Source organism: Tachyglossus aculeatus, chromosome 18 (genome assembly GCF_015852505.1).
Source record: "Tachyglossus aculeatus isolate mTacAcu1 chromosome 18, mTacAcu1.pri, whole genome shotgun sequence".
Classification (NCBI taxonomy): Eukaryota; Metazoa; Chordata; class Mammalia; order Monotremata; family Tachyglossidae; genus Tachyglossus; species Tachyglossus aculeatus.
In genome coordinates, this window is record NC_052083.1 from 7,898,710 (window position 1) to 7,926,656 (window position 27,947).

At 50.3% G+C, this 27,947-nt stretch overlaps 1 protein-coding gene across 1 annotated transcript in view; it reads right to left on the reverse strand.

The window, feature by feature from the left end:
* ZC3H3 (zinc finger CCCH-type containing 3) overlaps positions 1 to 27,947 on the reverse strand; it is a 287,300-nt gene that overhangs the window by 42,726 nt on the left and 216,627 nt on the right. Inside the window, exons 6-9 of the mRNA XM_038760531.1 lie at positions 25,656 to 25,749; positions 24,546 to 24,704; positions 21,485 to 21,554; positions 11,231 to 11,362 (exon numbers count right to left, since the gene is read on the reverse strand). Of these exons, the coding sequence (XP_038616459.1) occupies positions 11,231 to 11,362; positions 21,485 to 21,554; positions 24,546 to 24,704; positions 25,656 to 25,749 (455 nt within the window). The remainder of the gene's footprint in view (positions 1 to 11,230; positions 11,363 to 21,484; positions 21,555 to 24,545; positions 24,705 to 25,655; positions 25,750 to 27,947) is intronic.

Genomic DNA, 27,947 nt, shown 5'->3' on the forward strand with positions numbered 1-27,947 from the left:
CAGCGGGGCCCAGCAGGGGACTAATTAGCCAGACTGGCTCCGTATGGCTGATGGGCTGGGAGAGGCGACACCACTGGGAGAAGCCTGGAAGTGGGGACGCTGCCCAGAATAAAGAGGGAGAAGCCATGGGGTGGCGGAGGGAGGAGGAAATATGGCCACAGGCCTGGTTGAGAGCTCTGCGGAGGTGGCAGCTTTGATTCTCTCACCCCTTTCCAGACTCCAGACCTTGGCCAGTGCAAAGCAGACAGCATTTTCCTCTCTATCACCACCGAGCAAAGTTCCCCTTCTGCCATCAAGAGCTTCCAATCTGTTCAGTTTATGCCCACTAGGGATAAAAGCCACTGCCACGCTCTGTCCGTGTCCTCCGCCACCGGAAAACAAGCCACGCTCCCTCTTTGGCTCTCTTCTGCTCTATCTCAACCTTCCTTCCACCACCACACCCAAACAGCACCCGCAGGATGAGGCCACCACAAAACCTTGGGAGGACTGGTGGCTACTGTCGCGTTTGGTGCGGCTATGGGTGTACTTTGGACACCCTTGGATGTGATGTTGCTTAGACGGAATTCTCAGAGACAGGCGAACGCCTCCATGGGTACTCACTCTGGAAGGAGGGGCTGAAATGGTATTTCTCAGAGAAAGCCCAGATTCCTCTCGACCTGCTCTCTGGTCGAGAGCATTTTCCATAGCAGGGATTCTTACTCGTCAGGGCTGTGCCAATAACACTCCAGATCCGGCTGGGGTGAGGAGAGGGGAAGAGACCCAACAAGGAGTGCTCCCACCACCTCCAACCTCAGGGTTTCCTTAGTCCTGACCTTCTCCAAAGTTCAAACCCCGGGCTGTATGGGGAGTCACACTGCCCTCGTCCCTGCTGGAATCAGGTCAATTAAAAAAAAATTCAAATCAAAAGCTCAACGTTCACCATTACTCTAATTCCCACCGACGCAGACCAAGTCCCCAACACAGTTCTTCATTTCAGCTACCCAGGCCTTGTCTCTGGATTTCCTCTGCTGTCACTATTCGGCAGCAGCAGCAGCAGCAGCCACAGACACAGCAGGAAGAGAAGCGGCAGCAACTGTCAGATGGCCCACAGCTCTGTACTGAGCCTTATGGGGAGAGAACGGAGAAGCAAAGACAGTCACTGCCCTGGAGGGCAGAGCTTAAAAAGGAGACAGGCTGGACCAATCTCATCTCCACGCTCCCCTGAGCATTGGAGAATGGGATGGAGGGAGACCAGGGACCATCTGACAGGGCAGACAAAACAGACACAAGCCAACAGTTGCTGAGTGGGGCACGGAAGGGCGGGATTGCAATCTTTCCACTGCATCTGTTATTCCTGCCCTGCCTGTTACAGTGGGCTGCTTAGATCAGAAACTCAATCAATACAAGTGATAATAGTAACAGTGGCATTTGTTAAGCGCTTACTATGTGCCAGTCACTGTACTAAGTGCTGGGATCGATACAAGCAAATCGGGTTGGATATCGTCCCTATCCTACATGGGGCTCACAGTCTTAATCCCCATTTGACAGGAGAGGTTAACTGAGAAGAGAAGTGACTTGTCCAAGGTCACACAGCAGACAAGCGGCGGAGATGGAATTAGAACTCAGGTTCCACGGCCACCAGTCCCCCGCTGCCCAGCACACCCGGTGTGGGTTGTACCACCTTGGCCAGGCTGAGTCCCCACCTGCCTGGGCACTGCCCCGACTTTGACAGGCCGGCTGACTTCTAACCGCTACAAGATTTGCCAGACTAAGACGGGCAGAAACTTGGATCAATCTGAAAACAAGACTCTTCCTTTTCTCATCGCGCTGCCTCATTCATTATTAATTCCGACCTGAGATGGTGCTCTGATTCTGTAAGGCAATTGGGATAATTTTCATTAAAAACCCATAGACGGGGTGGGGGTGGACAGGGTGCGGACCAGAGTTATGGTCTGCCATGCGGGCAAAGGTTGTGCTTTTCATCCTCAAAGTCCTGGAAGAAATTCTAAAAAGTACTTAAGATGAGACGCTGAAAACGGCAGGTGATAAATTATAAATAATAATGGATCTCTTTTATAGGGTTATAATAAAATCAGGGATGGAGAGCCTTGGCCAGAGCACCAAACAGGCCTCTCGGCGGATCCTGACGGAGCGCGGGGGACGGGAGGGCGGAGGGGACTGGAAAGTCAGGGGGAGACGAGGGGTCGGGAGCGGGAGTCCTCCCCTGAGTTGGGCCCGGCTCTTGCTTACGGCTCCACTGCACTCTCCCCCCTTTGGAGCTGCAGACAGATGGCTATGCGGTATCTTGGACCCAGAAACACAGAATGATAAGAGATTTACTTCCGTCCTAAATTATTCAAAAGAAAAGGGACTGCGCATCTTTAACAAGCCATCGTTTTATGAAGCAAGGTTAACAATTTTACTTGATTCAGTAGAATATTATAAACTCTCAGGGGTCCATTTGAGGACTTCTACTTCAGGCAAAAGGAACGGACTCAGCACTTTTTATATTATTTAGAGAATAAAATTAACCCTCCAAGGCCCAGGCTGCTCCTTCTCCTCCCAAGTTAAATATGGCCCGCTCAGCAATTTCCCCCATATATAATTACAGGCTGCTATCCATCATCTGTAAGAGAATGCTTTTCTGACACGCAGAAAGTGACGCGGTAAGCATTTCTACTAATAGAATAAATATTCTAAATATCTCTTTTATATTTTCATTTAAATTGGAATATTTTAAAATAATTGTACCCTGCCTTTCTGGGTGACTTGGTTCCCCCAGCGCTAGATTACCTTGTTTGGGTTGGGAGCCCACCCCCGGGGTGCCCCTGCGTTTTGCCGGGAGGAGCTGGAGTGGTCAGAGCATCCTCCTCCTCCTCCTCCTGCTTCTCACTAGCCCGGCCCCTTAAAGGGCCAGGCTCACTGCAGCTGCCGGGATATGGTTTTGACAGGAAAAGGGAAGGACCAAACCTCATTCCTTCCTCATTCCCACTTCTTCTGGACTCTCCCTGGCTTCCTGGAGGTACACACCATCAACCCCCAAATCGCCCCGGTCTGGGGCCGGACAGTCTGACCTGGTGGTGGCCGCAGATACTGATAATGCTCCTTCTCTTTCTCCCTGCTTCCAGCTTGGGGTCCCATCCCTGCCTTCTGGGTGAAAGCGGGACCCCAACAGGTCCTGTCTTTGACCGCTCAAGGGATGAGACAGAATTCCCCAAACTGGGGCTTTCCCACCTAGAGATGAATGTCCAGTTCATACATTATATCGTATATTCTGGGTGTTGCCTCACTGCTTGAAAAAAAAAGATCTCAGGTTTTGGCCAGCAAACTCCATACCCATTTGGGAACGTTGGCTAGCAAAAGTTCAGTTGGTATCCCCCTGCTCCATCTGCTCCAAGAACAAGGTGGACTGGGAGGGGAATCACCCTCAAATTTTGCCCTGCTGGCTTGAATTAGAATGTGGGCATTGCCACTGCAGGATCGTATCAGCTATTCACCCAGTCCCTTATTGTAGCTGTATCAGAGGCAACAGGATGCTTGGAAAAACTGTGAAAAAGCCTCTTTGACATCCGCCCTAATGCTTAGGAATGTACCATCTCATATACTTAACTTTCCCTCTAGTTACCCAATACTGACCACTCGTCCATGATATTTTCTGCCTGCTCAACTTCGAGTGCTAACAAATTCCACCCCCTCAAAATAGTCTAAAACTGATCCCCATCTTCCCTCCAAAACTCTTTCCTCCTCCTGACATTCTCAACACTACTGACAGCACCACAATCCTCCGTTTCACATACCCACAACACTGGCATTAACCTTGACTCTTCTCTTTGCCCCACGCCACGTATTCAGTAAACCACTAAATCCTGTTCGTTTTACCTTCATAACGTCTCCAGAATCTGCTCCTTCCTCTCCATCCAATCTGCCATCACTCTGGTCCAAGCACTTGCCATATATCCCAACTCCTACCTCAACTTCCTTGCTGACCTTGCCTCTAGCGTTGCCCGTCTCAAGTACATATTTCTCTCTGCCGCCTGGATGATTTTTCTGAAACATCGTTCTGTGCATGACTCCCCACTCAGAAACTTCTCATCACCAGATTTAAGGCACTCAATCAGCTCTCTCCCCACTACTTATGCCCATTTCTCTGCCACTGCAACCCAGCCAGCACGCCTAATGCCAACCTACCAATACACCTCACCCCTGACTCTCTTACCATTAACCGCTTGCTCATATCTTCCCTCCTACCTGGCATTCTCTCCCTATTCATCACATTCTACATACCACTACTCTCCCCATCCACAATGCCCTATTAAACCCACATCACCTCCAGGGAGCCTTCCCTGACTCATTTTCCCTCCCTGCTACATCATCTATGCATTTGAGTATATCCCCCCTAAGCACCTAGGTACAAACCATCACCCCCAACACAACACTTATATATGTACCTTTATACTCGGCTTCCCCTACTTATAATTTATTTAAATTTCTACCTTCCTTTCCAGACTATAAGCCACTTGATGGCAGGGATGTGCTGAATTACTCTACCGTACTCTTCTAATTGCTTACTGTGTGCTCTGCACACTCCAAATACTCAATAAATACCAGATTGATTGGTTACTTTTTACTGGGTGCAGACATGTTTTCTTTACTCTTTTCTGGTCCCACTGGGGAGATCTCTAGTTGGCAAAGTCTCCCATAGGAGAAGTTGATAATTTTTCAGGAAGGAGATCACTGGTCCCCCTGAAGAACGAATCAGTGCTCTGGGGTTCCTTGGAAGGCCCGGGATGGCTGAGGAATAAATCGCTGGGACCAGCTCAAGAAAGCCGGAGATGGGAGCTGGGGGGTGGCTGGAAGAAGTCGGTTGGAGGGGGTGAATCCTTAGGTGTCTGTGAATTTCAGTGCTACAAATCCACAAACTGAGGTAGGTCAGGGTGGAGAACAACAGTGAGCTTTCAGTTGATGGTGCAGATTGCTTTTTTCTGCCCATGACTAAAAAATCCAAGCCAAAACAATACACATCCCCTGTCCTGGCCCAATCTATAGAAGCACTTAATGAACACGCCAGGCCAGAAAAACGGGGCCACAGGTTCAATATGGACATTGCATCTAAGTGCTACTCATGGAGGCTCGATAGGGCTGGAGTATTATGTTGAGCGAGCAGCTCCACAGCCAGGCACAAGGCACTGGCAGATGATAGAGTGAGAGTGCTGGTACTTTGATCGGGAGCCAAGGACTCCTTCATGACTTGCCCTGGGGTCAGTGCTCCCCGCCCAGTTGCACCCCCGGGCACACCCAGGCCTGCTTGGGACTTTTCAGGTCATCTGGGGCCCAGTATGGTCTTGGGGACAGTCAACCCAGTCGCCCCCTGTCACCCCCTCCTACCTCACCTCCCTTCTCTCCTTCTCCAGCCCACCCCACACCCTCCGCTCCTCTGCTGCTAATCTCCTCACCGTTAGGCCTCGTTCTCGCCTGTCCCGCCATCGACCCCCGGCCCACGTCATCCCCTGGGCCTGGAATGCCCTCCCTCTGCCCATCCGCCAAGTTAGCTCTCTTCCTCCCTTCAAGGCCCTACTGAGAGCTCACCTCCTCCAGGAGGCCTCCCCAGACTGAGCCCCTTCCTTCCTCTCCCCCTCGTCCCCCTCTCCATCCCCCCATCTTACATCCTTCCCTTCCCCACAGCACCTGTATATATGTATGTTTGTACATATTTATTACTCTTTATTTATTTATTTATTTTACTTGTACAAATCTATTGTATTTATTTTATTTTGTTAGTATGTTTGGTTTTGCTTTTCTTGTCTGTCTCCCCCTTTTAGACTGTGAGCCCACTGTTGGGTAGGGACTGTCTCCATATGTTGCCAACTTGTACTTCCCAAGCGCTTAGTACAGTGCTCTGCACACAGTAAGCACTCAATAAATACGATTGAAAAAAAACCAAAACCCAACCACCAGCCGTTGGCCACAGGACAGTTGGCCCAGGGGAGTAGATATTAATAATAATAATAATAATAATAATAATAATGATGGCATTCATTAAGCGCTTACTATGTGCAAAGCACTGTTCTAAGTGCTGGGGTGGAATACTACCCTGCAGGACTGTAGGACGGAGCAGGGGCAGAGAGGCAGAGATGTTCACTAATGGCGCCGGGCTGCAACATCCCATCTGCCTTACCCTAGGGTCAAGTACAGGAGGAAGCAGATCGCCAGTCAGCCAAACCAAGGTCATTTGGGAGAATGGACCGGCACTGGTTACGGGCCTATCCAAAACAGTTAAATCCCGTGGTTGGCAAGACTGAAGGAACAGACAAGCGGCGTGCCCTAGTGGAAAGAACACATGCCTGGGAGGCAGAGGACCTGGGTTCTAATCCTGGCTCAGCGACTTGTCTGCTGTGTTACTTTAGACAAGTCACTTTACTACTGTGGGCCTCAGTTTCCTCTTCTGGAAAATTGGAATTAAATCCTCCTCCCTCCTACTGTGAGCCCTCTGGTGACAGGGATTGTCCAATCTGATTATCTTGTAGCTACTAAAGCACTTAGCAGATAGTAAGCGCTTAACATGTACCATCATTATTACTGTTATCAATACTTGTCACCACCCTCAAAGTCACTGATCTCACTGTAGCCGTGCCTGACTGGGGGTCTGTAGACTGTGGTAGATCAGGTGAACCTCCTTCCACCTTGCTCCATCCAAACAGCCTTCCATTCTGACGGAGAAGCTATCCAGTATCCGGGCTACTGCCGGCTCTTCTCCTCTGAAGGGCAGGGGGAAGATTTAGTGCACCCCAAACCCCAGACAGAGCCAAGACACGCAAGGCCAGATGGCCAGGTGTTTGGGGAACCCTGAGGAAAACACCAAGATTTACACCATCAAACCCACGGAGGAACCAAAGCTCAGAGACAGATGTGCTCTCCACCTGCGGGGCTGCTCCCCTCCAGGGGCCTGAAGTTTTCAGGGTTCGATTGGCAGTCCAAAAGGGGTGGCGGAGGGGAGGAGATGGGGCAAAGAGAATATTGTAAATCTGTAAATTGGCTGACATTTGATCGGATGCCTCTACGAGAAGTCGAGTAGGATGGGTAATTAAAAAAGGAGAGAGAGACGAGTTTATTCAGCTGTCGGGAATTTCCCAAAACAACGGTCCTTCATGCCTGGCAGGTGAGCCTGACGGGGCTGCTTTCAAAGCTGAGAGAAATTCAGCAATTATTGTTGGGAAAGCAGGGCAACATCAAAGTCACCAGCCTAAATGGCAGGAACTCTATGAGATGGGCGCGCGTGGGCCTCCAGCCCAGCCACAGGGGATGCCCTAATTACCTCCTGCCGGCTCAGAATCAGCTTGGGGGGTAACACAGAGGGAAACTATCTCTGTCCCGACAAACAGCCCAGGCCAGGGGGGAGAGTGCTGGACAGGAGGCAAGAGCCTGGAGCTGCCAACTCTCCCTGTGAGCAGCCAGGCTGGGCCGCAGCCCTATTCGGCATTTCAGTTCTCGGGGGGAAGCCGGGGGAGAGCTCATCCCCCTAAACAGGAGCAGGGAGGGAGGGAGCGTAATGAGACCCAAATGGAGCTGGGCATTACCGGGAGATCCTCAGGGCCGGCTGTTAGAGAAGCAAAAGCTATTACTATCTCACTAATTATTACTATTATTTCCAAACAAACTGGCCGCAGCCGATTATTTGCATAAAAAGGCCACTGTGGATTTGCTGGCTTTGAGCAACAGAATGCCGAGGGCAATCTCCATATCAGCTTGGACCGAAGGGGCTCCAGGAAGGAGAGAGAAACAGTGTGGCCTAGTGGATAGAGCACAGGCTTTGGAGTCAGGAGGATCTGGGTTCTAATCCCGGCTCCACCACTTGTCTGCTGTTCATTCATTCAATCGTATTGAGCACTTACTGTGCGGAGCACTGTACTAAGCGCTTGGAAAGTATAATTCAGCAACAAAGAGAGACAATCCCTGCCCACAATGGGCTCACCCTGTCCCTCATGGGGCTCCCATCTATGGGGGAAGAGAGAGCAGGTATTTAGCCCCCATTTTTACAGATGAGGACACTGAGGCACAGAAGTGAAGTGACTTGTCCATAGTCACACAACAGACAGAGCCAGCAAGAGAACCTAGGTCTCCTGAGTTCCAGGATCCTGCTCTTTCCACCATGGCATGCTGCTCCACAGATACCAATCTGAGGGGAGCAGGATGTGGGCAGGGGATTTATCTGGCTATTGTTATCTTGCCCTGGTCAAGTCAAATAACTTCGCTATGCCTCAATTCCCTCATCTGTAAAATGGGAATTAAGACTATGAGCCCCATTTGGGACATGGACTGTGTCCAACGTGATTAGCTTGTATCTACCCCCAGCGCTCAGTACAGTGCCTGGCACATAGTAAGTGCTTAACAAATACCACAGAGGAAAAAAAGGGAGAGGGTGCTCCAAAGCAGCCGTCCCCATCTCTTCTTCCCTCCAGGGCTCCCTCAAGGGAAAGAGGCCGGAGGCAGCATTCCCACATGTGCTCCTTTAGGTCTACGCTGTCCAAGGGAGAAACCAGGAAAACCACCCCCACAAGTATTGGTGGAAGCAAACGCCTGAGGCAAGACTCACAGGGAATCGGCAAAACAGTGAGCTCAGCTGCTTCCGGGGATTTGTCAGGTCCCAGATCCTGCCTGATTCTCTCCAAGGAACTTGACGGCCAAGTTACCTTGTTTCGATGCTTGTCTCCCCTGTTCTAGACTGTGAGCCTGATGTGGGCAGGGATTGTCTCTATTTGCTGCTGAATTGTACTTCCCAAGCACTTAGTACAGTGCTCTGCACATAGTAAGCACTCAATAAATACGATTGAATGAATGAATGAATGAACAAATACAGTTGAATGAATAAATGGTCCTGAGCAGAACTCCAATCCAGGGGCTCGGGGATGCACTCCAGCAGAGAGTTGGTAGGGTCCAGCTGGAGCTCCAGCCCACTGGGAGGACCAAGTCACTGACTGGTCCAGCCTTAGCTCTTGCTGGGATTGGGGAGATGCCACTGAATTAGATCGGGGCCTGTTACTATCAGTGGTTGCACTGTTTTGCCAAAGATGGCGACGGTAGTTCACTTAATAATTGCTGCATTTGTTAAGTGCATACTCTGTGTCCATCCCTGTACTAAGCACTAGGCTAAAAACCAGATAATGAGGTCAGGCACAGTCCCTGGGGCTCATAGTCTATGAAGGTAATACTTCCTCCAAGAAGCCTTCCCAGATTAACTCCACCTGGCTCCTTTCACATTTATCACTCCAGGCTCTCCCTCAGCACTTTCTGCACAGACCAGTAAACTGTTCAAATTCATTCACTCAATCATATTTATTGAGCGCTTACTGTGTGCAGAGCACTGTACTAAGCGCTTGGGAAGTACAAGTTCAAATGTCACTGATGCATGTGTTATTAAGTATTCGTTATGTGTTTTTATGCATCTGCTCCTTGTGCTTTAAATTTCTTGAAATGACAAGTATTTTGGGTCTCTCCTCCCTTCCCAAGGACGTTGTCTTCTCTCTCCGCTTTCCCTTAAATCAGTCTGTGAATTGAACTGCCTGAAACCCCACATGGCTCTGACAGTTTATCTGGTGAGCCACTATGGCTGGTTTTAAGGGGATGATTCAGAGAGAGGTCACCGCAGGGTCAGTCTCCCAGAACAGAAGTAAATACCCTTATGGGACTAGGCTCCACTGGCAGATCCTATCGTGCTGGTGGCAGATCTTGTCTGATGGCCCGCAGGGGTTTGGGGCTGCTTTCCTGGGGAGGGCAGGGCAGGATCCTGGAGGCTTAAAGCCCTGGAAGTTCTTTGAGATACTGTCTGGTCAAATCACATTATCTGAGGTCCAGGCAGATGAAAAGTGCTTGGAAATACAAATCAACAGAGAGTCCTGAGCCACTTCGCTTCTTATCCTATCCCTTATTCTTATCTTATCTTATCCCCTAACCCTGCCCCACCACACCTTTGCTGAGCTCACTGGACTGGGGGGAGTTTCTTCTCTTTATCCTGACTCTGCTCCACCACTACAGACTAGTGCTAGAGCACGGACTGGACACAGGGGGTGGGGTTACAGTTAGGGTGAGGGGGTGGGTGGAAGGAGGTAAAGGAAAAAGCCCGGTTCCTTTATATTCTGGACCCTGGATAATCAAAAATCGTTCTTTTATCCCTGGCCCCATTCTCATCTCTCAACCCATCAGCTTCCCCATCTTGTCAGCTGCAAAGGCTAAACTGAAAACTTGGCCCTAAGGGTGCACGTCTCCCTAGGGTAGCCAGATAGTTAACCCAGAAAAGCCCCAGACAGAGAAGCTCCTGACCATGTCATCCTGGGGACTCCCAGCAAATCCTGGTGTGCTCTATTAGCCAGGACAACTCTCGCCCATTATTACCAGCGGTGTGGCTCCAGAGGACGGGAAGAGTGTCAGCTTGTGTTTGTTGAAGGCCAGAGAAATGTCTGCCCTATGGGCTGTTCAATCAATTAGTGGTATGCACTGAGTATTTACTGTGTGTGTGCAGAGCACTTTCACTAAGCATTTGGGAGAATGCAATATAACAGAGTTGGTAGATATGTTCCCTGCCCACAGTGAGCTTAGGCAGCTTGTTGTTTGCAGCCCTGCAGTTTGCAGACCTTCTGGGGAATGCTAGGGATCACAGGTACCCAGAAGGCAGGGACTGCACTGTCTGGGTTCCATAGGGAGTCACTCCCTGCTGCAATAACAACATTGATTAGCTGAGGGCAGGATCCTCACTGAAGAGATCACCCTTTGGATGGAACCATAAATACCCTGCCTTTATGCTAGGCCCTTGTCAGTCATAAGCCAAGACAGAAAGAAAATAAAGTCCACATCCTGTGCTCTGGGCTCACCCCTGGGGGATTTGGGGTCAGATCCCGATGCCTACCTTTCTCTAGCCCCTTTGAGGAATTCAGGGGCATACTGAGCATCCCTCAGACTGGAGTATAAGCAGGTCCAGAGCTGAGGTTTCCTTCCCATCACTCAGAAAGGTTTCCGCCTGCTGGTATGGTCCTCTGAGGAAACTGAAACTTCGGCAGACCCTGAAGGGACCCCACTGGACCTGTAACACTGGGTATCCCTCAGGATGGTTGGGAGCTCACAGCCTACACCTGGGGGTCCAGACATTGTGGCTCTGGCCTGAAGAGGACTGAAAAGGATGGTCACTACATCAACAATGGCGCAGTGATTGGAGGCCAGAGTCCTAGCCCCCTGATCCCCACCCACCCCCTCACCCAGTTACCTTCTCTCCCATGGGGCAGTAACCTTTGAGGAAATCCTGGCAGACTTCAGCCTTCCTGGACACATAGACATGGCTGTAAGGACAGTTGCTGTTGCTGCAGATGCCTTTCAGGAAGTAGGAACACACCGGCATCTAGAGAACAAGAGGAGAGAGAGGAGTTAGGCAGGCTGGTCTCTCACCCCTCCCGAGAGAGATCAGGATTCTTCTGAACACCTAGACCTGAAGTGAAACTTGTAACTGAGACAACAAAAGACTCCTGGTAGACAAGGGTGTTCTGAGGACCTTGCATGTAGCTACAGCAGCCCAGATCTCCGACACCTCAGCTCCTAAGAAGGTGTGAAGTCACAGCTGGCCAATCAATAGGAGTTAAGCACCTACTAGGTGTAAATCATTGTACTAAAATACCTGGAGGAAGTACAACTAAAAGACCCTGCTCTCAAAGAGCTGACAATCTAAACAGCCTCTGGAGGGACTGAGAGGCACAAATCATCCACAAATTCTGGAGCTTTTGATAGCAAAAGTAGCAATCAATGAATCATATTTACTGAGGGCTTACTGCATGCAGGGTACTGTATTCAGTGCTTGGGAGAGTACAAGGACTTGAGAAGCAGCGTGGCTCAGTGGAAAGAGCACGGGCTTTGGTCAATCAATCAATCATATTTATTGAGCGCTTACTGTGTGCAGAGTACTGTACTAAGCGCTTGGGAAGTACAAGTCATGGGTTCAAATCCCCACTCTGCCAATTGTCAGCCGTGTGACTTTGGGCAAGTCACTTAACTTCTCTGTGCCTCAGTTACCTCATCTGTAAAATGGAGATTGAGACTGTGAGCCTCCTGTGGGACAACCTGATCATCTTGTATCCTCCCCAGAGCTTAGAACAGTGCTTTGCACATAGTAAGCACTTAATAAATGATATTATTATTATTATTACAATGTAACAGAGTAGGTGGACACCTATTCACAATTAGCTTACAAGGTAGAGGATGAGTTTACAGTGTAGAGGTAAGTACATTTAGATCAATAAATATGTGGAAGTTCATCGCTATTTTTAAGTATTATTAGACACAGACATAAATGCTAAGGGTGGCTGATAGAACCAAGCCGAAGAGGTGTATTTTCAGGAAGGCTTCAAAGATGGGGTGGGCTGTGGTGTGGTAGACTTGAAGGAGGATCCTGTTCTTCCCAGGGGGAAGGACTTGAGCAAGGTACGATAGTGGAAAGTTGAGAACAAGGTACAGTAAGATTAGAGTAGGACGCGAGTTGGGGTGTAGTGGGAGAAGAAAGTTGTTGAAGTGCCTCAGGAATTTCAGCTTGATGCGGAGGGGAATGGGCAACCATTGGAAGCTTTTGAGGAGTGGAGATATGTGTGGAGAATGACATTGTAGAAAAAGGACGCGGGCAGCACAGTAAAATACGGACAGAAGAAGAAAGAGTCTGAAGGCAGGGAGACCAGGGAGGAGGCCGTTGAGGTAGACGGGTTATGACGAGTGCCTGGGCTCAGATAGTGGCTGCTTGGATGGAGAGGAAAGGTTAGAAATGGGGAATGTTGTAATGGAAAAAGCCAGCAGGACTTACTGTCTGACATGACAGAAGAAAGTTAACAAGAAGTCAGGGTGAAACCCAGGTTGACGGCTTCTGGGACAGGGTGGTTGAATAAGTCCTATAGGTTGAGGGCAGCAGTCAGTCAAAAGTATTTACTTAGCGCTTCTGTGTGTAGGGCACCGTACTAAGTGCTTAACAAGAATGAAGGGTACTGTGATCCTGGGTAAAACTGTCCATTTGACAATCTAGGCCTGACATGGCTGGGGCTTCCGAGACCACCCTGCCCTAACAACCAATCTACCTGCTCCCATAATAATAATAATAACAATAATGGCATTTATTAAGTGCTTACTATGTGCACTTACACTGTTCTAAGTGCTGGGGAGATTACAAGGTGATCAGGTTGTCCCACAGGGGGCTCACAGTCTTAATCCCCATTTTACAGATGAGGTAACTGAGGCACAGAGAAGTGAAGTGACTTGCCCAAAGTCACATAGCTGACAATTGGCGGAGCGGGGATTTGAACCCATGACCTCTGACTCCAAAGCCCGGGCTCTTTCCACTGAGCCACGCTGCCTTGAATGGCGGGGGGTGGGGGGATGCGCAGGGGGCTGCAGACATATCTGCTAGTTTTACAAGTCTAGTCAGATGATCCGTTATTTCTTGGTTCACAGAGGAAGAGTCAGAAACCTTCAAGAATGAACAGAGGGAAAACTTGGGTACTTGGAAAAATAGAGCAGGAGGCCCTAGAAGAAATGGAAAAGGGCACCAAATTTCTTCTCCTGAAAAGGGAATCTCAGTGGGTCTTGGGACTATCAGTTCGATACAGGGAGTTGGGGAATCACTACAGGTAGTGCTGAGACTCAGGAGACCTAAGCTTTAATCCTGGCTCCATCCCGTACCTGCTGTGTAACCTTGGACAAGTCATTTAATTTCTCTGTGCCTCAGTTTCCTCATCTGTAAAATGGGATCTAAATACCAGTTCTCCCTCCTACTTAGACTGTGAGCCCCATGTGGGACAGAAACTTGTGTCCCATCTGATTATCTTGTATCTAAGCCAGAGCTTAATACGGAGCTTGGCACATAATGAAATGCTTAAATATTGCAATCATCATTACTGTATCTCACCACCCCAGGGGTTAATGGGCCCTATTACAACTGAAGTAAAACAGTGAGAGAGGAAGTGACACTACCCCAAATATTCTGAAGACTGTTCCCCCCACGGCCCCAGACTTCACCCTTTAGCCAGCTGTTATAATAAAACATTCATCACTGGACCGCTGTGGAGTTTCAGATATTTAACTCCCCATCATCGGTCCATCTCCGGCCTGCTCCTGAAGAAACCGACCAGCTAGTTACAAACCTCCCCCTGACTCCGGTTAGGAGTTAAATTGTCCCCGGCCCCAAGGACTGTGGGGGTTTTGTGCTTCAGGAGCTGGTGTTGGCACGGGCTGCTGTTTTGTGGTGGTGTGTGCTACTCGAGCCTCGGCCTTGTCCCAAATCAGCCCCGTGGCTCAACGCGACACAAAATGGACTTATCCAAACCAGCCCAATCCATCTCCTCAACTCCAGCCCTGTTGGCTCCCAGTCACCCAAACGGGTTTTTAAAACCTGACCTAACAGCTGCTAGTGGGACTGATTGGGTCAGTGTGCCCACCCCCGAGGACAGAATCGTGTTTTCTCTAAATTGCTTCACTCGTGGGAGGTGGAGGGAGCAAATGACTGTCCCACACGGAGATGGGAGAAGGAAAGCGGAAGGGTGGGAGGGAGAAGAGGGGACACAAAGGAAAGAAACAAAGGGTGATTTAAACCAGAAGAGTTTATTTTTAATTGTCTTTTAACTGCAGACATTCACATAAAGGACAGGACTCTGGGGCGATCTTTTTTTGGTTGTTGGTGGTGTGACCGTAAACAATTCCCTTAATGTAGTTTTTGATATAGAGCCCAAATTAGCTCTAATAAAAAGGGGTAATAAAGCCAACTCTTCCACCAAAATAAACTCCTCCTAGCTGTCAAGTCTGAGCCATTATCAAGAGGAAACCGCATTCTCATTTCAATTAACCTTGTTTGCCCCCCACTACGTCCACACAAATAACAATAACATTAATTCAAGGCACTGGTGCGGGGCGTCCATATTAGACAGCTTTGAATATGTACAAGCTTTGGAGCTGGGAGCTAATGAACCCGAAACTCGACGTGAATTTCCAAATTGCTCACAACAGAGTTTCGAGGCTCTATTAGGGAGAAAAATGCTGATTCTTTTCAAGTTCCTCAAGGGGAAAAGCTGTTGTAACAGCAGCCCGCCTTTGCCCGAGTCCTAGCCTCTCTCTAACCTTCATTCGCAAACTCATTCATTCACATTTACCGTTTTTCCTAAATCATCACTTGGATGCCCGGCTGGCCTGGCTTTCTGTGATGCGCTCGAATGGTAAAATTAATGCCCTGCAATTTCAGGTTTGCTTCTTCATAAATTACCCCTGGGCATGCCTGCTGGTCGTGACCGCCCATGGGGCAAGGCTCCGCCTCACCAGGGTGCCAGGCTGGGGAGGGGCTGACCCAACTATTCTCCAACTTTTTGACGACAGATCTCCCAAGCAAGATGGCAGCCTGGCCTTGGGTCCTTCTCACAGAGTGCCCTGAAAGAGGCAGGGGTTTGGCCTCAGGGTACTCTCTTGATCGAAGGGGTGATACGCTTCTGAAAATCTCTCTTTCCCTTCTCACTTGCTTACCAAAACAACTCCCTAAGAGACAGCCAAATGCCTTCTTTCCCGTCTCAGCTTCACAGTCCGAGCACAGTAGACTCACCCCCCTAGAACCGATGTATGGGAAGAACTGCTTTGAGATCAGGGGTGTTCACTGGCAGTGTGAGATAGGGCATTCTTTTTCTTATTACTATTATTATGGTATTTATTAAGCACTTACTATGTGCCAGGCACTGTACAAAGCGCTGGGGTGGATACAAGCAAATCGGGTTAGACACAGTCCCTGTCCCATGTGCGGCTCACAGTTCTTCACAGTTCCACAGTAGCCAGCCTGGCTCGTTAGCATTTTATTAGGATTGCAGATCCCTGGAGGTCAGACCCACACCTTCGGTGAGCTGACTGGAAACTCCGATCTCTTACAGACATTATTTATGGACCTGGCTTCGCTCCTTCCTGGGACGATGCCTGGGATGTGTGATGATATTCTATGAAAAGCGCATCATTCTCAGCCTCTGCTCCTAGCCTGAAGCAGGGACAAGTTTCCCCCCACTGTCAGCCAACAAGTTCTCGATTCTATGGTCTGATCTGTCCCCACCTCCTCAGTCCTGCCAGGGCCCAGTTGTTTGTCCCAAGCAAAGCTCCCCAGGGGCAGACCTCTTCTCAGTCGCTGTGGCCACACTGAAAAAGAAGTAGGAATGTTTCACACCAGGGCTCGCGGGAAGGAGTCCCTGACTTCTGCTTTCCTCTCTCCCTCTTCTCTGGTTCCACGTGGGCCCTCGGAGAGGTCCTGACCACCATCGCCCCTTCATTAAGCAGGGTAATCTGCCACGAGCCTGCAGACGAACATCTTACACTTATCCTAGTCTCTCCAGGGCGTGTGCAAAGATAATCAGGGTTTTGAGGAGAGGGAGAGGAGAAGGTCACTGCTGTCATTCTCCTCCATGGCTCAGTGCTGGGCTCTGGCCCATGAATCACGCGCTGGATTCAACGGGCCAACAGGATTTGTAGGAATCACGTTAGTGCCCGAGGGGAAGAGAGATGGGGGCAAAAATGGGCTGCGCGGATTCAATTCGCAGATACAATTTCCAGAGCTTGCAGCTCCCGGTCCCAAGAGAATTAGCTTAGTCCAGTGCTCTGCACACAGTAAGCGCTCAATAAATACGATTGAATGAATGAATGAATGAATGAATTAGCATGGCCAAATGGAAAGAGCACAGGACTAGGAGTCAAGAGTCATGGGTTCTAATCCTGCCTCTGCCACCTGCCTGCTGTGTGACTTGGGCAAGTCACTTAACTTTTCTCTTCATTTCCTCATCTGTACAATGAGGGTTTGCTAGTCTTCCTCCTCCCTCCTAGACTGTGAGCCCCATTTGGGACAGGGATTTGCCCTGCCGGATTACCTTGCACCTACCCCACTGTTTAGTACAGTGGCTGGCACCCAGGAGGCGCTTAACAAATACTGCGACTATTGTTGTTAGTATTGTTCTGGTCTTGGGTGACTGTGGTGGTGGTGTGGAGGGATGGCGGGCTCCCTCTGTGCCTCTCTCCTGCTGACTCCCCTGGCTGGAGGAGGAGGAGGAGGAGGAAAAGCTGGGCTCCTTCTCTCCTGCATCCAGGAGGTCCCCAGTACAGCGCCTCCCCTCCAGGCAGAACAGGTGTTTCCGCGGAGGGCTTTGCAGGAGCTGCGGCTGCAGAAGTGCCTGCTTGATGTGCTGACTCAGCCGCTCCGCCACCAGGATCTAATTCGTTGCCCTGCAAAGTGCTCTGGGGGACGTGGAGTGTGAAAGGAGCCGTATCCGAGCCACATTCCAGCCTGCGAGGAATCTGCTGCTCATCAAGGATTGTGCTAAGTGGACTCAAACGGTAGCTTAGAGCCTTGATGAGGCCTCGGGAGAAACATTTTCACGGAGAAAAAAACTTATGCCGTTAAAAAAAATAGTAAAAAAAAAAGGCTACCTGGAGACACCGAGCCAGGTTTGGGGTGAAGGGGGGAAAGGGAGCAGGGAGAGAATCCCGTGCCTCTAAAACTCACTCCTTCATGCCAAGCAGGCATTTGCCCTCAGCTGCAGAAAATCCGCCTCATCAGGCCTTTCGTTCAGGAGTCCTGGCCAGATTCCAGCGCGGGGAACTTCTTCAGAGGCATAATGTAACTATTCTGTGAGCTTCCAGGGAGAAAGTCAGGAAACGAGAGTCTCCATCTACTCACCCTGCAAGCTTCCACCCCCCTACCAGAGGCTCTGGAAACAGAAAACTGGCCTCCATCAGTCAATCATATTTATTGAGTGCTTACTGTGTGCAGAGCACTGTACTAAGCACTTGAGGGGGAGGGCAGCATTCAAATGCTCTTCCCACTTGGGTATTATCCATCAATCAATAGTATTTGGGCACTTACTCTGAGCACAGCACTCTACTGAGTACTTGGGAGAGTACAACAGACTTAGTAGACAACATGATCCCTGCCTTCAAGGAGCTTACAACCCAGCAAACACTCTGAAAGTTTCAAGTCCCCAGGTTTGGACGTGAATTCCCAGGCAGCTGAGAGGCTACCAAAAGAAAGATGAGATAAGGAGATTGAAAAATCAGTAAGAGCTGCAAGTAAAACTCCCCACTCCCAGAGACTCTGTGGAACCATCTGGGCCAAGGGAAGGGAGGGTCTTCTTCTCAGGGAGGTCACACCTGGTCCTTGTGAGAAGCTCACTTTCACGGAGGTCTTGGGACAAGATGGTTGGAAATTTCTGACACTTGGGGTCATCTGAAGGGGAGGGGGAGAGGGCCTAAACCCAGCTAGCAGTAGGGTCAAGAGCAACTTCAGCCTGAAGCCAAAGGAAGCAACATGGCAGGAGTCTTAAGGGAGAGAACTGGGGGAGTGGGGAGGGACCACAAGAGGTTATCCCCCACCTTCATACAAGGCAACATCTACCCATCATCCAAGAGAAGCAGCATGGCCTAGCGGATAGTGCACTGGCCTGGGAGTTGGAAGGACCAGGATTCTAATCCTGGCTCCCCGACTTGACTGCTGTGTGACCTTGGGCAAGTCACTTAACTTCTCTGTACCTCAGCTATCTTAGATTGGTAGCTGGAGATTACCAAAATGGTAAATGGAGATTAAGGATCATGAGTCTCATGTGGGACAAGGACCATGTCAAGCCTGATTAGCTCATATCAACCCCAGCATTTAGTGCAGTTTTTAACAATCACCATTAAAAAAAAAAGGCAGATGATCTTTATCCCAGGTGACAGAGATTCTACAATTGCTCTCAAACCCCATTTTAGTGTCTCCCAATCCTGCTTATGAAACATTTGTCTTTAAGTCTAACCCAAATCTCTCTAACTGCAATTTGCTTCCTATTTCTTCTTGTCGTAGAAAAGCAGGCCGTGGAATTCACTAGACAAGCTCCCCACACAGAGTACTACAACAGGATAGTCATTACAAAAAAAATCATTAAAATTAAAACATTTTTTAATTTAAAAAAAATTAAAAATCCCACTAGAGGATGGGGAGTCAATCTTGGAGCAGTGTTTTGTTTCTCCTGAAAACAGTCCAGGAACTTCTAGCTTCATGCTTAATCCCAGCTGGGAGACTAAGGAAGGGGCAAGATGACTCAATAACATGAATTCAGGACAGTGGAACTGGGAACTGATGTCTGATAGACAGTGAGCCCATTGTTGGGCAGGGATTGTCTCTAATTGTTGCTGAACTGGAAGGTACAATTCTCTGCACATAGCAAGCACTCAATAAATGACTGAATGAATAAACATGATTGGATGAATGAATGAATGATGAGGGCAGGGGCAGGATGGTTTCTTAAAACCTTTCCCTGCTCTCCTGCTTGGCCTGGTGAAACGTATTAAAGACTGCTAGGTGCTTTCATTACCGCCAGACCCAAGGAGAAGCTCAGAAAGTCAAATTGTGCCAAGCGGGTGCAGGACTGTTTAAGGTTTTTGTAAGCTGGTTGATTATTTGAAATCCTCTGGCAGACTGGTTATGCAAGGGCAGACTTCTCTGTGGCAAAGAGGGTGAAACGCTAGTACAGATGGCTGAGGGAGGATGTGGAAGCTGTGTATTCTAATAATGGCATATAAATATAGTCGTCCTTCGTTTTAGAAGACGCACCACTGATGGTGAAGACAATGGCACGGATTCTGCTCCCCTGCCCGCTTTTCCCTTCTCTCTCCAGCTGGACTGCCTAGGAACGAGAGGATGAGCGTTCCCTTCCAGCGTGACAATTCTCTAGCCTCAGGCACGAGGGAAAGAAGAGCCCAACTCTCCCCCACTGCCCCCACTCCACAGCACTTTCCAGCCTCTCCGGGAACCTGTTAATGGGAGAATGTTCCCAGAGGTGACTTTGGTGGCCAGGACACCCTACCTAAGTCTATTTCAGGATTCCGTTCCATTTTACATGGTGGTTCATTTCACTTTTCCAACAGTGTCAGCTCCTGGAGGGCAGATGCTTCAAAGCTAAACTTTGTAAGGAGATGAGAAACTGACCATGAGCCTCTATTTCCTCGTGATTCAGAATTCAGGGGATGGGAGAGGCTGGCTGGGAAAGGCTGCTGGGCTTGGCTCCAGCACAAGCAATCAGCTTCTACCCTTGGCCTGCTGTAGGCCAGAGGCAAGGAGAACAAGGCAGATCTGGGAGAGGTTTTCCTACTGAGAACTCAGAACGGTTCCACCTCAGCCCTGGATCACCTGGAGACGTTCCTGGGAGGCTCAGCACATGCCCTGACTCTACAGGGAAGCAGGCCTGATTCCACTCCCCAGTGAACAACACCCAGACCAGAGGCTCAGAAGGCCCAAGGGGTCAAAACACAGCATCACCCAGCGCTACCTGCTCCTCCGGTCATGTCTTTTCCCATTCCACCTGCTGGCTGGCATGGGCACCATTCATTCATTCAATCGTCCAGGACGGACCCAACCACACTCTGAAGACACCAACTCTCCCCAACATCCAGGTGTGTTCCCTGCCTATAAGGAGCTTTCAGTCTAGAGCTACAATCTCCTGCAGTGACCCACGAGACTGCTCAGGGGCCCAGAGACAGTGCAGAGGGGGACAATGGGGGTAGACTGGAGGACACCGCGATGGCCTTCAGGATGAATGAGCTATGGCAAGAGCAGCTCGAACGATGCCTCTCAGCCTGAGACATTTCCCCTGCTCTGCTGTATGCCTGGCTCAGAGTTTACCCCAGAGAGAGAGGTTTTTTGCGGCCGGAGGGGACAGCGCTTCTGCCGACAATCTGTCCCTCTTACTCATTTAGGAGGGGGCAAAAGGGAGGAAGAGAAAAATGAAAATTCCTTTCACAGAATCTCCCCCTCTCCTCTGCCACTTCCCTTCTGTTTTCCGGTTGTTGCGGCCGGGTGCTCCAGCTCAAATGTTAAGGGTCGGAAGGAGAGTTACTGGCCACCGGCCTGCTGACCCGGATTTCAGGCTGACAGTTCCTTCTCCCCTCTAGAAGGTCCTTCCCATTTCCAGACAGACCCTTACCTTGATGATGGATCTGTTGGAGATCGCTTAGGGGAAAAGCTGTCCACAGCTCTGGGCGATAAGGCCCCAAAGCCTAAAATGTGCTTGGGCCCATGCGAGGAGGATTAGGAAATTAAAATTCCTTCCATTGGGCCGTTTCAAATGTCTAGCCCGTTGCGAAGGCAGCGGGTAAAGAAAATTTACGTCTTAGAGCAGCAGTTTAAGAAGCTTGTGATCTGAGTGGGCCTTAGCATGATTTCTGGACAGGGCCAGGGGCCAGGGACATGGCCATTCCCCGGCAGGATTAGAAATACCTGCAGGCAGCCCGGGGGCTATCGATTCCACCGGCTGCTAAGGCAGCCTTGGTTATTAGAAGCAGGGCCCTCTCAATGGGTCTCAGTCTCTGGGCTTGCAGGCTCTGAATGAACACCGCCCACAGGAGGAAACACTCACCTGGACTCCTTGCCCAGAGAACTCCACAAACTGCTGCTACTTTGGGTCAGCTCACTAATACAACCCACCTGGGCTCATTAGTAAACCATACCTACCTTGTCTTTGGAAACTTTGTGGGAAAATGGGCACGACCCGTCGGTTTTCTTACATGTTCCCCGCAAAAACCTGCCAGAAAACAAAAAGAGGTGAAGAGTTAAACCTAATAAGAATGATAAAAAAAAACTTGTGGTTATTTGTGAAATACTATAGGACAAGCACTGTGCTGGAGTGGAGACAAGATAATCAGATTAAACAGTCCCTACCCCACATAATAATAATAATGATGGCATCTATTAAGCCCTTATTATGTGCAAAGCACTGTTTTAAGCGCTCGGGAGGTTACAAGGTGGTCAGGTTGTCCCACAGGGGGCTCACAGTCTTAATCCCCATTTTACAGATGCAGTAACTGAGGCCCAGAGAAGTTAAGTGACTTGTCCAAAGTCACACAGCTAACAATTGGCAGAGCCGAGATTTGAACCCCTGACCTGATTCCAAAGCCCGTGCTCTTTCCACTGAACCACGCTGCTTCCCCTGAAGCACATGGAGCTCATCATCTAAGGGAGAAGGAGAACGAGATTTCCCCCGCAAAATTTCCAGAGAAAATGAGGCCCAGAGAAGTGAAGTGACTAGCCCAAAGTCACACAGCAGGCAGGGGACGGAGAGAGTATTAGAAACCGAGTCTCCTTACTTCCAGGTCTGTGCTTTTCCCACTAGGCCTCGTGGCTTCTCATGCTGGTTAGGAGGGTAATGTGGGGAAGTTTCCCTGGAGACTGAGGTGGAGCAGGGATATAACATTATCCACAGGTCACCAAACATGCTGATTTTAAACAGGGGGAACCGCCCTCAACAAACCACTTCATTCTTCAATTAGCCCGAGGGCACAATTCAAGTGAGAATCTTCAACTGCTCGCTATGGTGGTTCCTTCCCAAATGGTCTTTTCCCACAACATTCCGGTTCCCCTTTCCTCCCCCTAAATCAAGAGAACAGCTGATGCTTCAAGAACAACTTTGGGGTGTCATTTGCTTAATGGCACTAAGAGTTGTTAGAGGTTTAGATGTATCGAACTGGTGCAGTAGAGCAGGAGTCCATCCTTGGGGGTTAGTGCCCAGGGAGGCTAGGGTTGCTCGGCTCCAGAAACCCCTCCTCAGTGCTGTATCCAAGAGTCCATGGTATTTGTTAAGCACTTACTATGTGCCAGGGACTGTACTAAGAGTTGGAGTGGATACAAGCAAATCGACTCGGACACAGTCCAAGTCCTACGTGGGAGTCACAATTTCAATCCCCATTTTACACATGAGGTAACAGAGGCACAGAGAAGTGAAGCGACTTGCCCGAGGTCACACAGCAGACAAGCGGAAGAGCTGGGATTAGAACCCACGACCTTCTGACTCCCCGCTCTGTTTTCTACCCACTATGTTCCAGGTTTTTAGTGTTACCTGGATAGCGTTTATATTTGTGGCACTGGGCTGCAGGCAGATAAGCAGATAAGCTTTGTCTTTTACAGCCACATATTTAATAATAATAATAATTTTGGTATTTGTTAAGCGCTTACTATGTGCCAAGCACTGTTCTAAGCACTGGGGGAGATACAAGGTAAATCAGGTTGTCCCACATGGGGCTCACAGTTTTAATCCCCATTTTCCAGAGGAGGTAACAGAGGCACAGAGAAGCTAGGTGACTTGCCCAAAGTCACACAGCTGATAACTGGCAGAGCCAGGATTAGAACCCATGACCTCTGACTCCCAAGCCCATGCTCTTTCCACTGAGCCACGCTGCTTCTTTACAGTAAATCAAATAGTTTGGTTTTGTTTGTTTTTTTAAATGAGTCAAGCTCCCGCAACCCATCTCTTCACAGTCTGTCTCTTTAGGCTGTAAGCTTGTTGTGGGCAGGGAATGTGTCTAATTATTGTTAAAGTGTACTGTCCCAAGCGCTTAGTACAGTGCTTTGCACACAGTAAGTGCTCGATAAATATGGTTGAGTGAAAGGTGGGACGAGCAGGGGGCAGAGTCTAGGGTGGAACCAGCCCTTTCTGGGCCCGAGGGACAGACTACTGAGCCCAGCCCCATGGCAATATGACTGTGGAGAGGCCTCAATACCACAGATACTTCTTCGAACCCTCATCCCGGGGAAAGAACACACGTAATAAACGTCACCATCTGAGGCCCCAGGGGTGCCCACATGGTATTACGTGCTAGGAGACTCTACAGTTCAGGAGAGGTGCAGCCCCTGCAAAAAAGACAACACAGAAACTGTGGGGGCTCTTATATACACATATATTGCATCTACTCCAGCACTTAGTACAGTGCCTGGCATGTGGTAAGCACTTAACAAATACCATTTTTTAAAAAATTAAGCTCTCATAAGTACATGCCCATGAATTAACCTGGTTGAATTTTTGTCTTGGGGCCCAGGGAAGGGCTACCGTGCTGGGATGCTTTGGGGTTGAGGGGGTGCCCCAATATACACCTGTATATATGTACAGATTTATTACTCTATTTTACTTGTACATATTTACTATTCTATTTATTTTGTTAATGATGTGCATTTAGCTTTAATTCTATTTATTCCGACGACTTGACACCTGTCCACATGTTTTGTTTTGTTGTCTGTCTCCCCCTTCTAGACTGTGAGCCCGTTGTTGGGTAGGGACCGTCTCTATATGTCGCCAACTTGTACCTCCCAAGTGCTTAGTACAGTGCTCTGCACACAGTAAGCACTCAATAAATATGACTGAATGAGTGAATGAATGAATAAGTGGCCAATTTCTGCCCAGTCTAGGAGGCCTAATCGGTTGATGCCTCAGGCCTAGCTCTGCTGGCATTTGGCCGCCGAGCTCCTCGGCTTAAGGAGGAGGCCTCGAGGGAAAGAAGGCCAGCTGCCACTACAAACTAGAGTCCCCTTCTTGCCTCGGTGCAACAGCGCAGAGTCAAATGGAGATGGTACGCTCCCCTCCTAGACTGTACACTCATTTTGGGCAGGGAATGTGTCTGTTTCTTGTTATACTGTACTCTCCCAAGCGCTCAGTACAGTGCTCTGCCCACAGTCAGAGCTACATAAATACAACTGACAGGCTGCCTGATGAGCCCCAGGGTCAGTCCCGGCTGGCGGCACTCACCTGGTACACACGGCCACCTTGTCGGGGTCGTGGATGTACGGGCAGCTGAGGCCGCGGTTGCATCTCCCAAATCGGTTGTAGTACATGCAGTAGTCCTTTTTCTTCTCCTTCCTCTGCCTGGCCTGGCGGATGATGGCCAGGCTGCGTTGGACGGCCCGGCTGGAGGGTGGCAAGGGAGAAGGTCATTAGGGTGGAAAAAGGACGAGTTTTCGGGGCAGCAGTCCTTGCCTGAGCTCGGGCAAATCCCTCTTCCCACAAAAATACCACAAAACAGTCACCAGGAAAGGTGCGGGTGTCAGTTGTGGCCGGCAACCTCAAGGCCCAGGAAGGATTGGGACGGTGCAGGGAAGGTAATGGCAATGAGTCAGTCCAACACGCTAGTAAGCAGAGTGCTGGAAACCTCATGGTTCTGATCCTTTCAAGCTGGACACCGTGACCTCATTTGTTGTATCTCCTTGTGAGATACCCAATCTCTCTGGGCTTTGGGCTTCTGATCTCTAAAACAGAGAGGGCGAAACCGGCTACCAGTGAGGATGGGACAAGGGGAAACACCACCAAGGTGTCAGAGGCTGAGTGTAGAGGGATGCTGCCAGACTCTGGGATATTCTGAGATCCCTGTATGGTTGGAGCAAGATCCAGTATTCCCCAGGCCTGATCTGGGGCCACAGTAGGGAGGAAGACTCCTGGCATCAATATTCTCCAGCTCAGAGGCAAGGCTCATTGCTCCCTGGGCCTAGAAAAGCCACCCAGATAAAGGCCAGAGTTTGGGCTGGAGAAGGGAGAGAGTAGAGTTGGGGCAAAGTGGGAGAGGAAGGGGCACTCTGGAGTGGAGGGAGCAAAGAAAAAAGAAAGGGTTTGTCACTTTTAGGCTTGGAAAACGAATCATGGCATCGCTGTGGCAATGCAGGCGTGTCTAAAATGCAAGCCCCGTCTCTGGGATTCATTTATAACCAGTCCGTTGCGGCAGCTTAGCAATCAGAAGCCGTGCCGAATAAATGGCCAGTGAAACAGCTGGAGAGGACGGAGGCTTCACCGCTAAGCACATAAATCACCGGCGGGCGGGGGCACAGGAGAGAGAGGGGTGGGCCGTGGTGCTGCAGGAGGACGGACCTGGCGATGGAGCGGCTGGTGGCTGCTCGGCCTGGACAGCTGGGAGATTGGCCGGGGCTGCTGCTGCTGCTGCTGCTGGGACTGTCCAGCTTTCCTGTGAAGAGAGAGAGCCAGACGGTCATGCTGAGGGCCCCCTTGGGACACAATCCCAAGCAGAGGGCAGGGGCCAGCATCACCTTCTCCTTCCAGGGTTCCAGGCGGCACCCATGTATCCACCCGCTCCCATCCGGCCACCAGACCATCAGCCTGGCATCCCCGAGTGCCTGTGGAAGGTGGAGCCCTGGCATCGGTCCTCGAGGTCCACACACGAGGATGGACTCGGGCCTGGTCTAGGGTGGCCAACCAGCGGGAACAGGGCATTTCAATGACTGGGCCTGGAGTCCTCACCTGTGAAACAGGATTGTTGGACTAGATGAAGAGTCCTCCTCGGGGCATGTGGAGTGCTGGGGTTTGTAGGATAGAGAATGTCCAGGAGACCCTCCCCTCCTTCCCCGTCCAACCTCGCTTCACCCTACCCCAGTCTTTGGGCTGCAGCTCACAGAGTGCACTGACATGCTGTGTGCACGGGATTTACATGCTACTCACTGAGTCCTGCAAATACCATTAGGCAGGCGTTGCCTTTGGAGGAGACCTTGGGGGTTTGCAAAGAAAATCTGAATAATAATAATAATACAGGAATTGTGGTATTTTTAGGCAGTTACTATGTGCCAAGCACCATACTACGCCCTGAGATCGATTTAAGATAAAGAGGGTGGACACAGTTCCTGTCCCTCATCGGGCTCACAGCCTGAAGTGGGGAGGAGAACACATACTTAATCCCCATGTTACAGATGAAGAAACTGAGGCACAGAGAAGGTCGCCCAGCAGACATGTGGCAGAATCAGGACCAGAACCCAGGTCCTCCGACTCTCAGGCCCATCTCAGCTTGAGAATTTGCCCATGGCCTTGTCCTTGCTTCAGGGAGTGACCAGACCAACAGGGAGATAGCAGTGACTCAGACTTTCCTCTCCGCCTAGAAGGAGGAGCCGCGCAGTGACAGGAGGGAAGGGAGCTCTGATGGCAGTGGTTGCATTTGGGGGGATGGGAAGGGGATTCCCCAGACCAACCCCCATTATAGAATCAAGGCAAATATCCACGAAGCTTCAGTAAGTCGGTCTTGTGACTGAAACGAGCTCCTCCAACCCCCGTTCCTTCAGGCCTGAGCCCATCACCCCTTGGCCTCAGAGAAGGGAAGATTTCTCCTCAGGGCTGGAGCTCAATCTTGGGCCAGGGCTGCCTGCTCCGGGTCCGGGACCTCCAGCCTAAGCAAACAGTCTTCCAGGCCACCTCCTTGTTACACTTATGGCCTCCAGGCCCCAGTGGGAAACCAGCTAGCCTTCCCCGGAGGCGCCACGGAGGAAGCTTGGCCTCCCAACATCGCTCCACCTCTTCCACTGAGTCGCACGCCTGCACGGGCACGCATGACTAAACTGTCCTTGGCGAGCCCGGGAAAAAGCATGGAGATGGGGGGGAAGGGGGGTAGCAAGGAGGCCTGCATCTCATCGCTCCAGGTGGTCCGAACACAGGCCAGTCACTCACCTGTCAGCCCCAGTGTGTTATCGAATGAGTGAGTGGGGTTTGATAGCGTGTCAGTGAGCGGAGCCTGCACTGGAGCTGTCACTCGGCCTGGCGCGGACGGCCCGGCTCCATCTGTTCCGGGCGCCGGGAAAACTGCTGGCGCAGTCGCAATCCGCAGCGGGTGTCACATGGATGTCTATCAGAGCCGCCCGCCGTCCCGGTCAGCGGGGCGACAGTCGAGGCGGACAGGTCCCGGGGCGCGTCTGAGGCGCGAGCAAGGCGACAACCGGCCGCCCGGCATCCTTCAGTTGCTCTCCACGGGCCGGAACATTCCCCGGGCCCTCGGCTCCCAATGCCGGGTGCTCGGAGCCTTTTCCCTGACGCTTTAAGGCCCCGGTTCTTATACGCGTAGGCGGGTGGAGGGGGAAGGTGGGGAGATGGGAGGGGGGAGAAGAAGCGTGGGCTTTTTTGGATTTTAACAGCGATGGTCTCACCGTGGGAGTTTTGATGAGAACAGTAAGGCACCTTTACAAATGCTTTTCAGTGTTAAAAAATGCACATAAACTAGCTTGCCTTTAAGAGAGGTAATAAAACCCAGACATGTTCAGCCGAAAGGTGCTAAAAAGTTAAACTGAATCTGGAGTGAACCTAAAGAGCAGAAGGTATTTAGCATTTTGCAGAACTTTCACTTCTTGGAGAACTTACAAAAACCCCACAGTCCTCAGCTTCCTCATT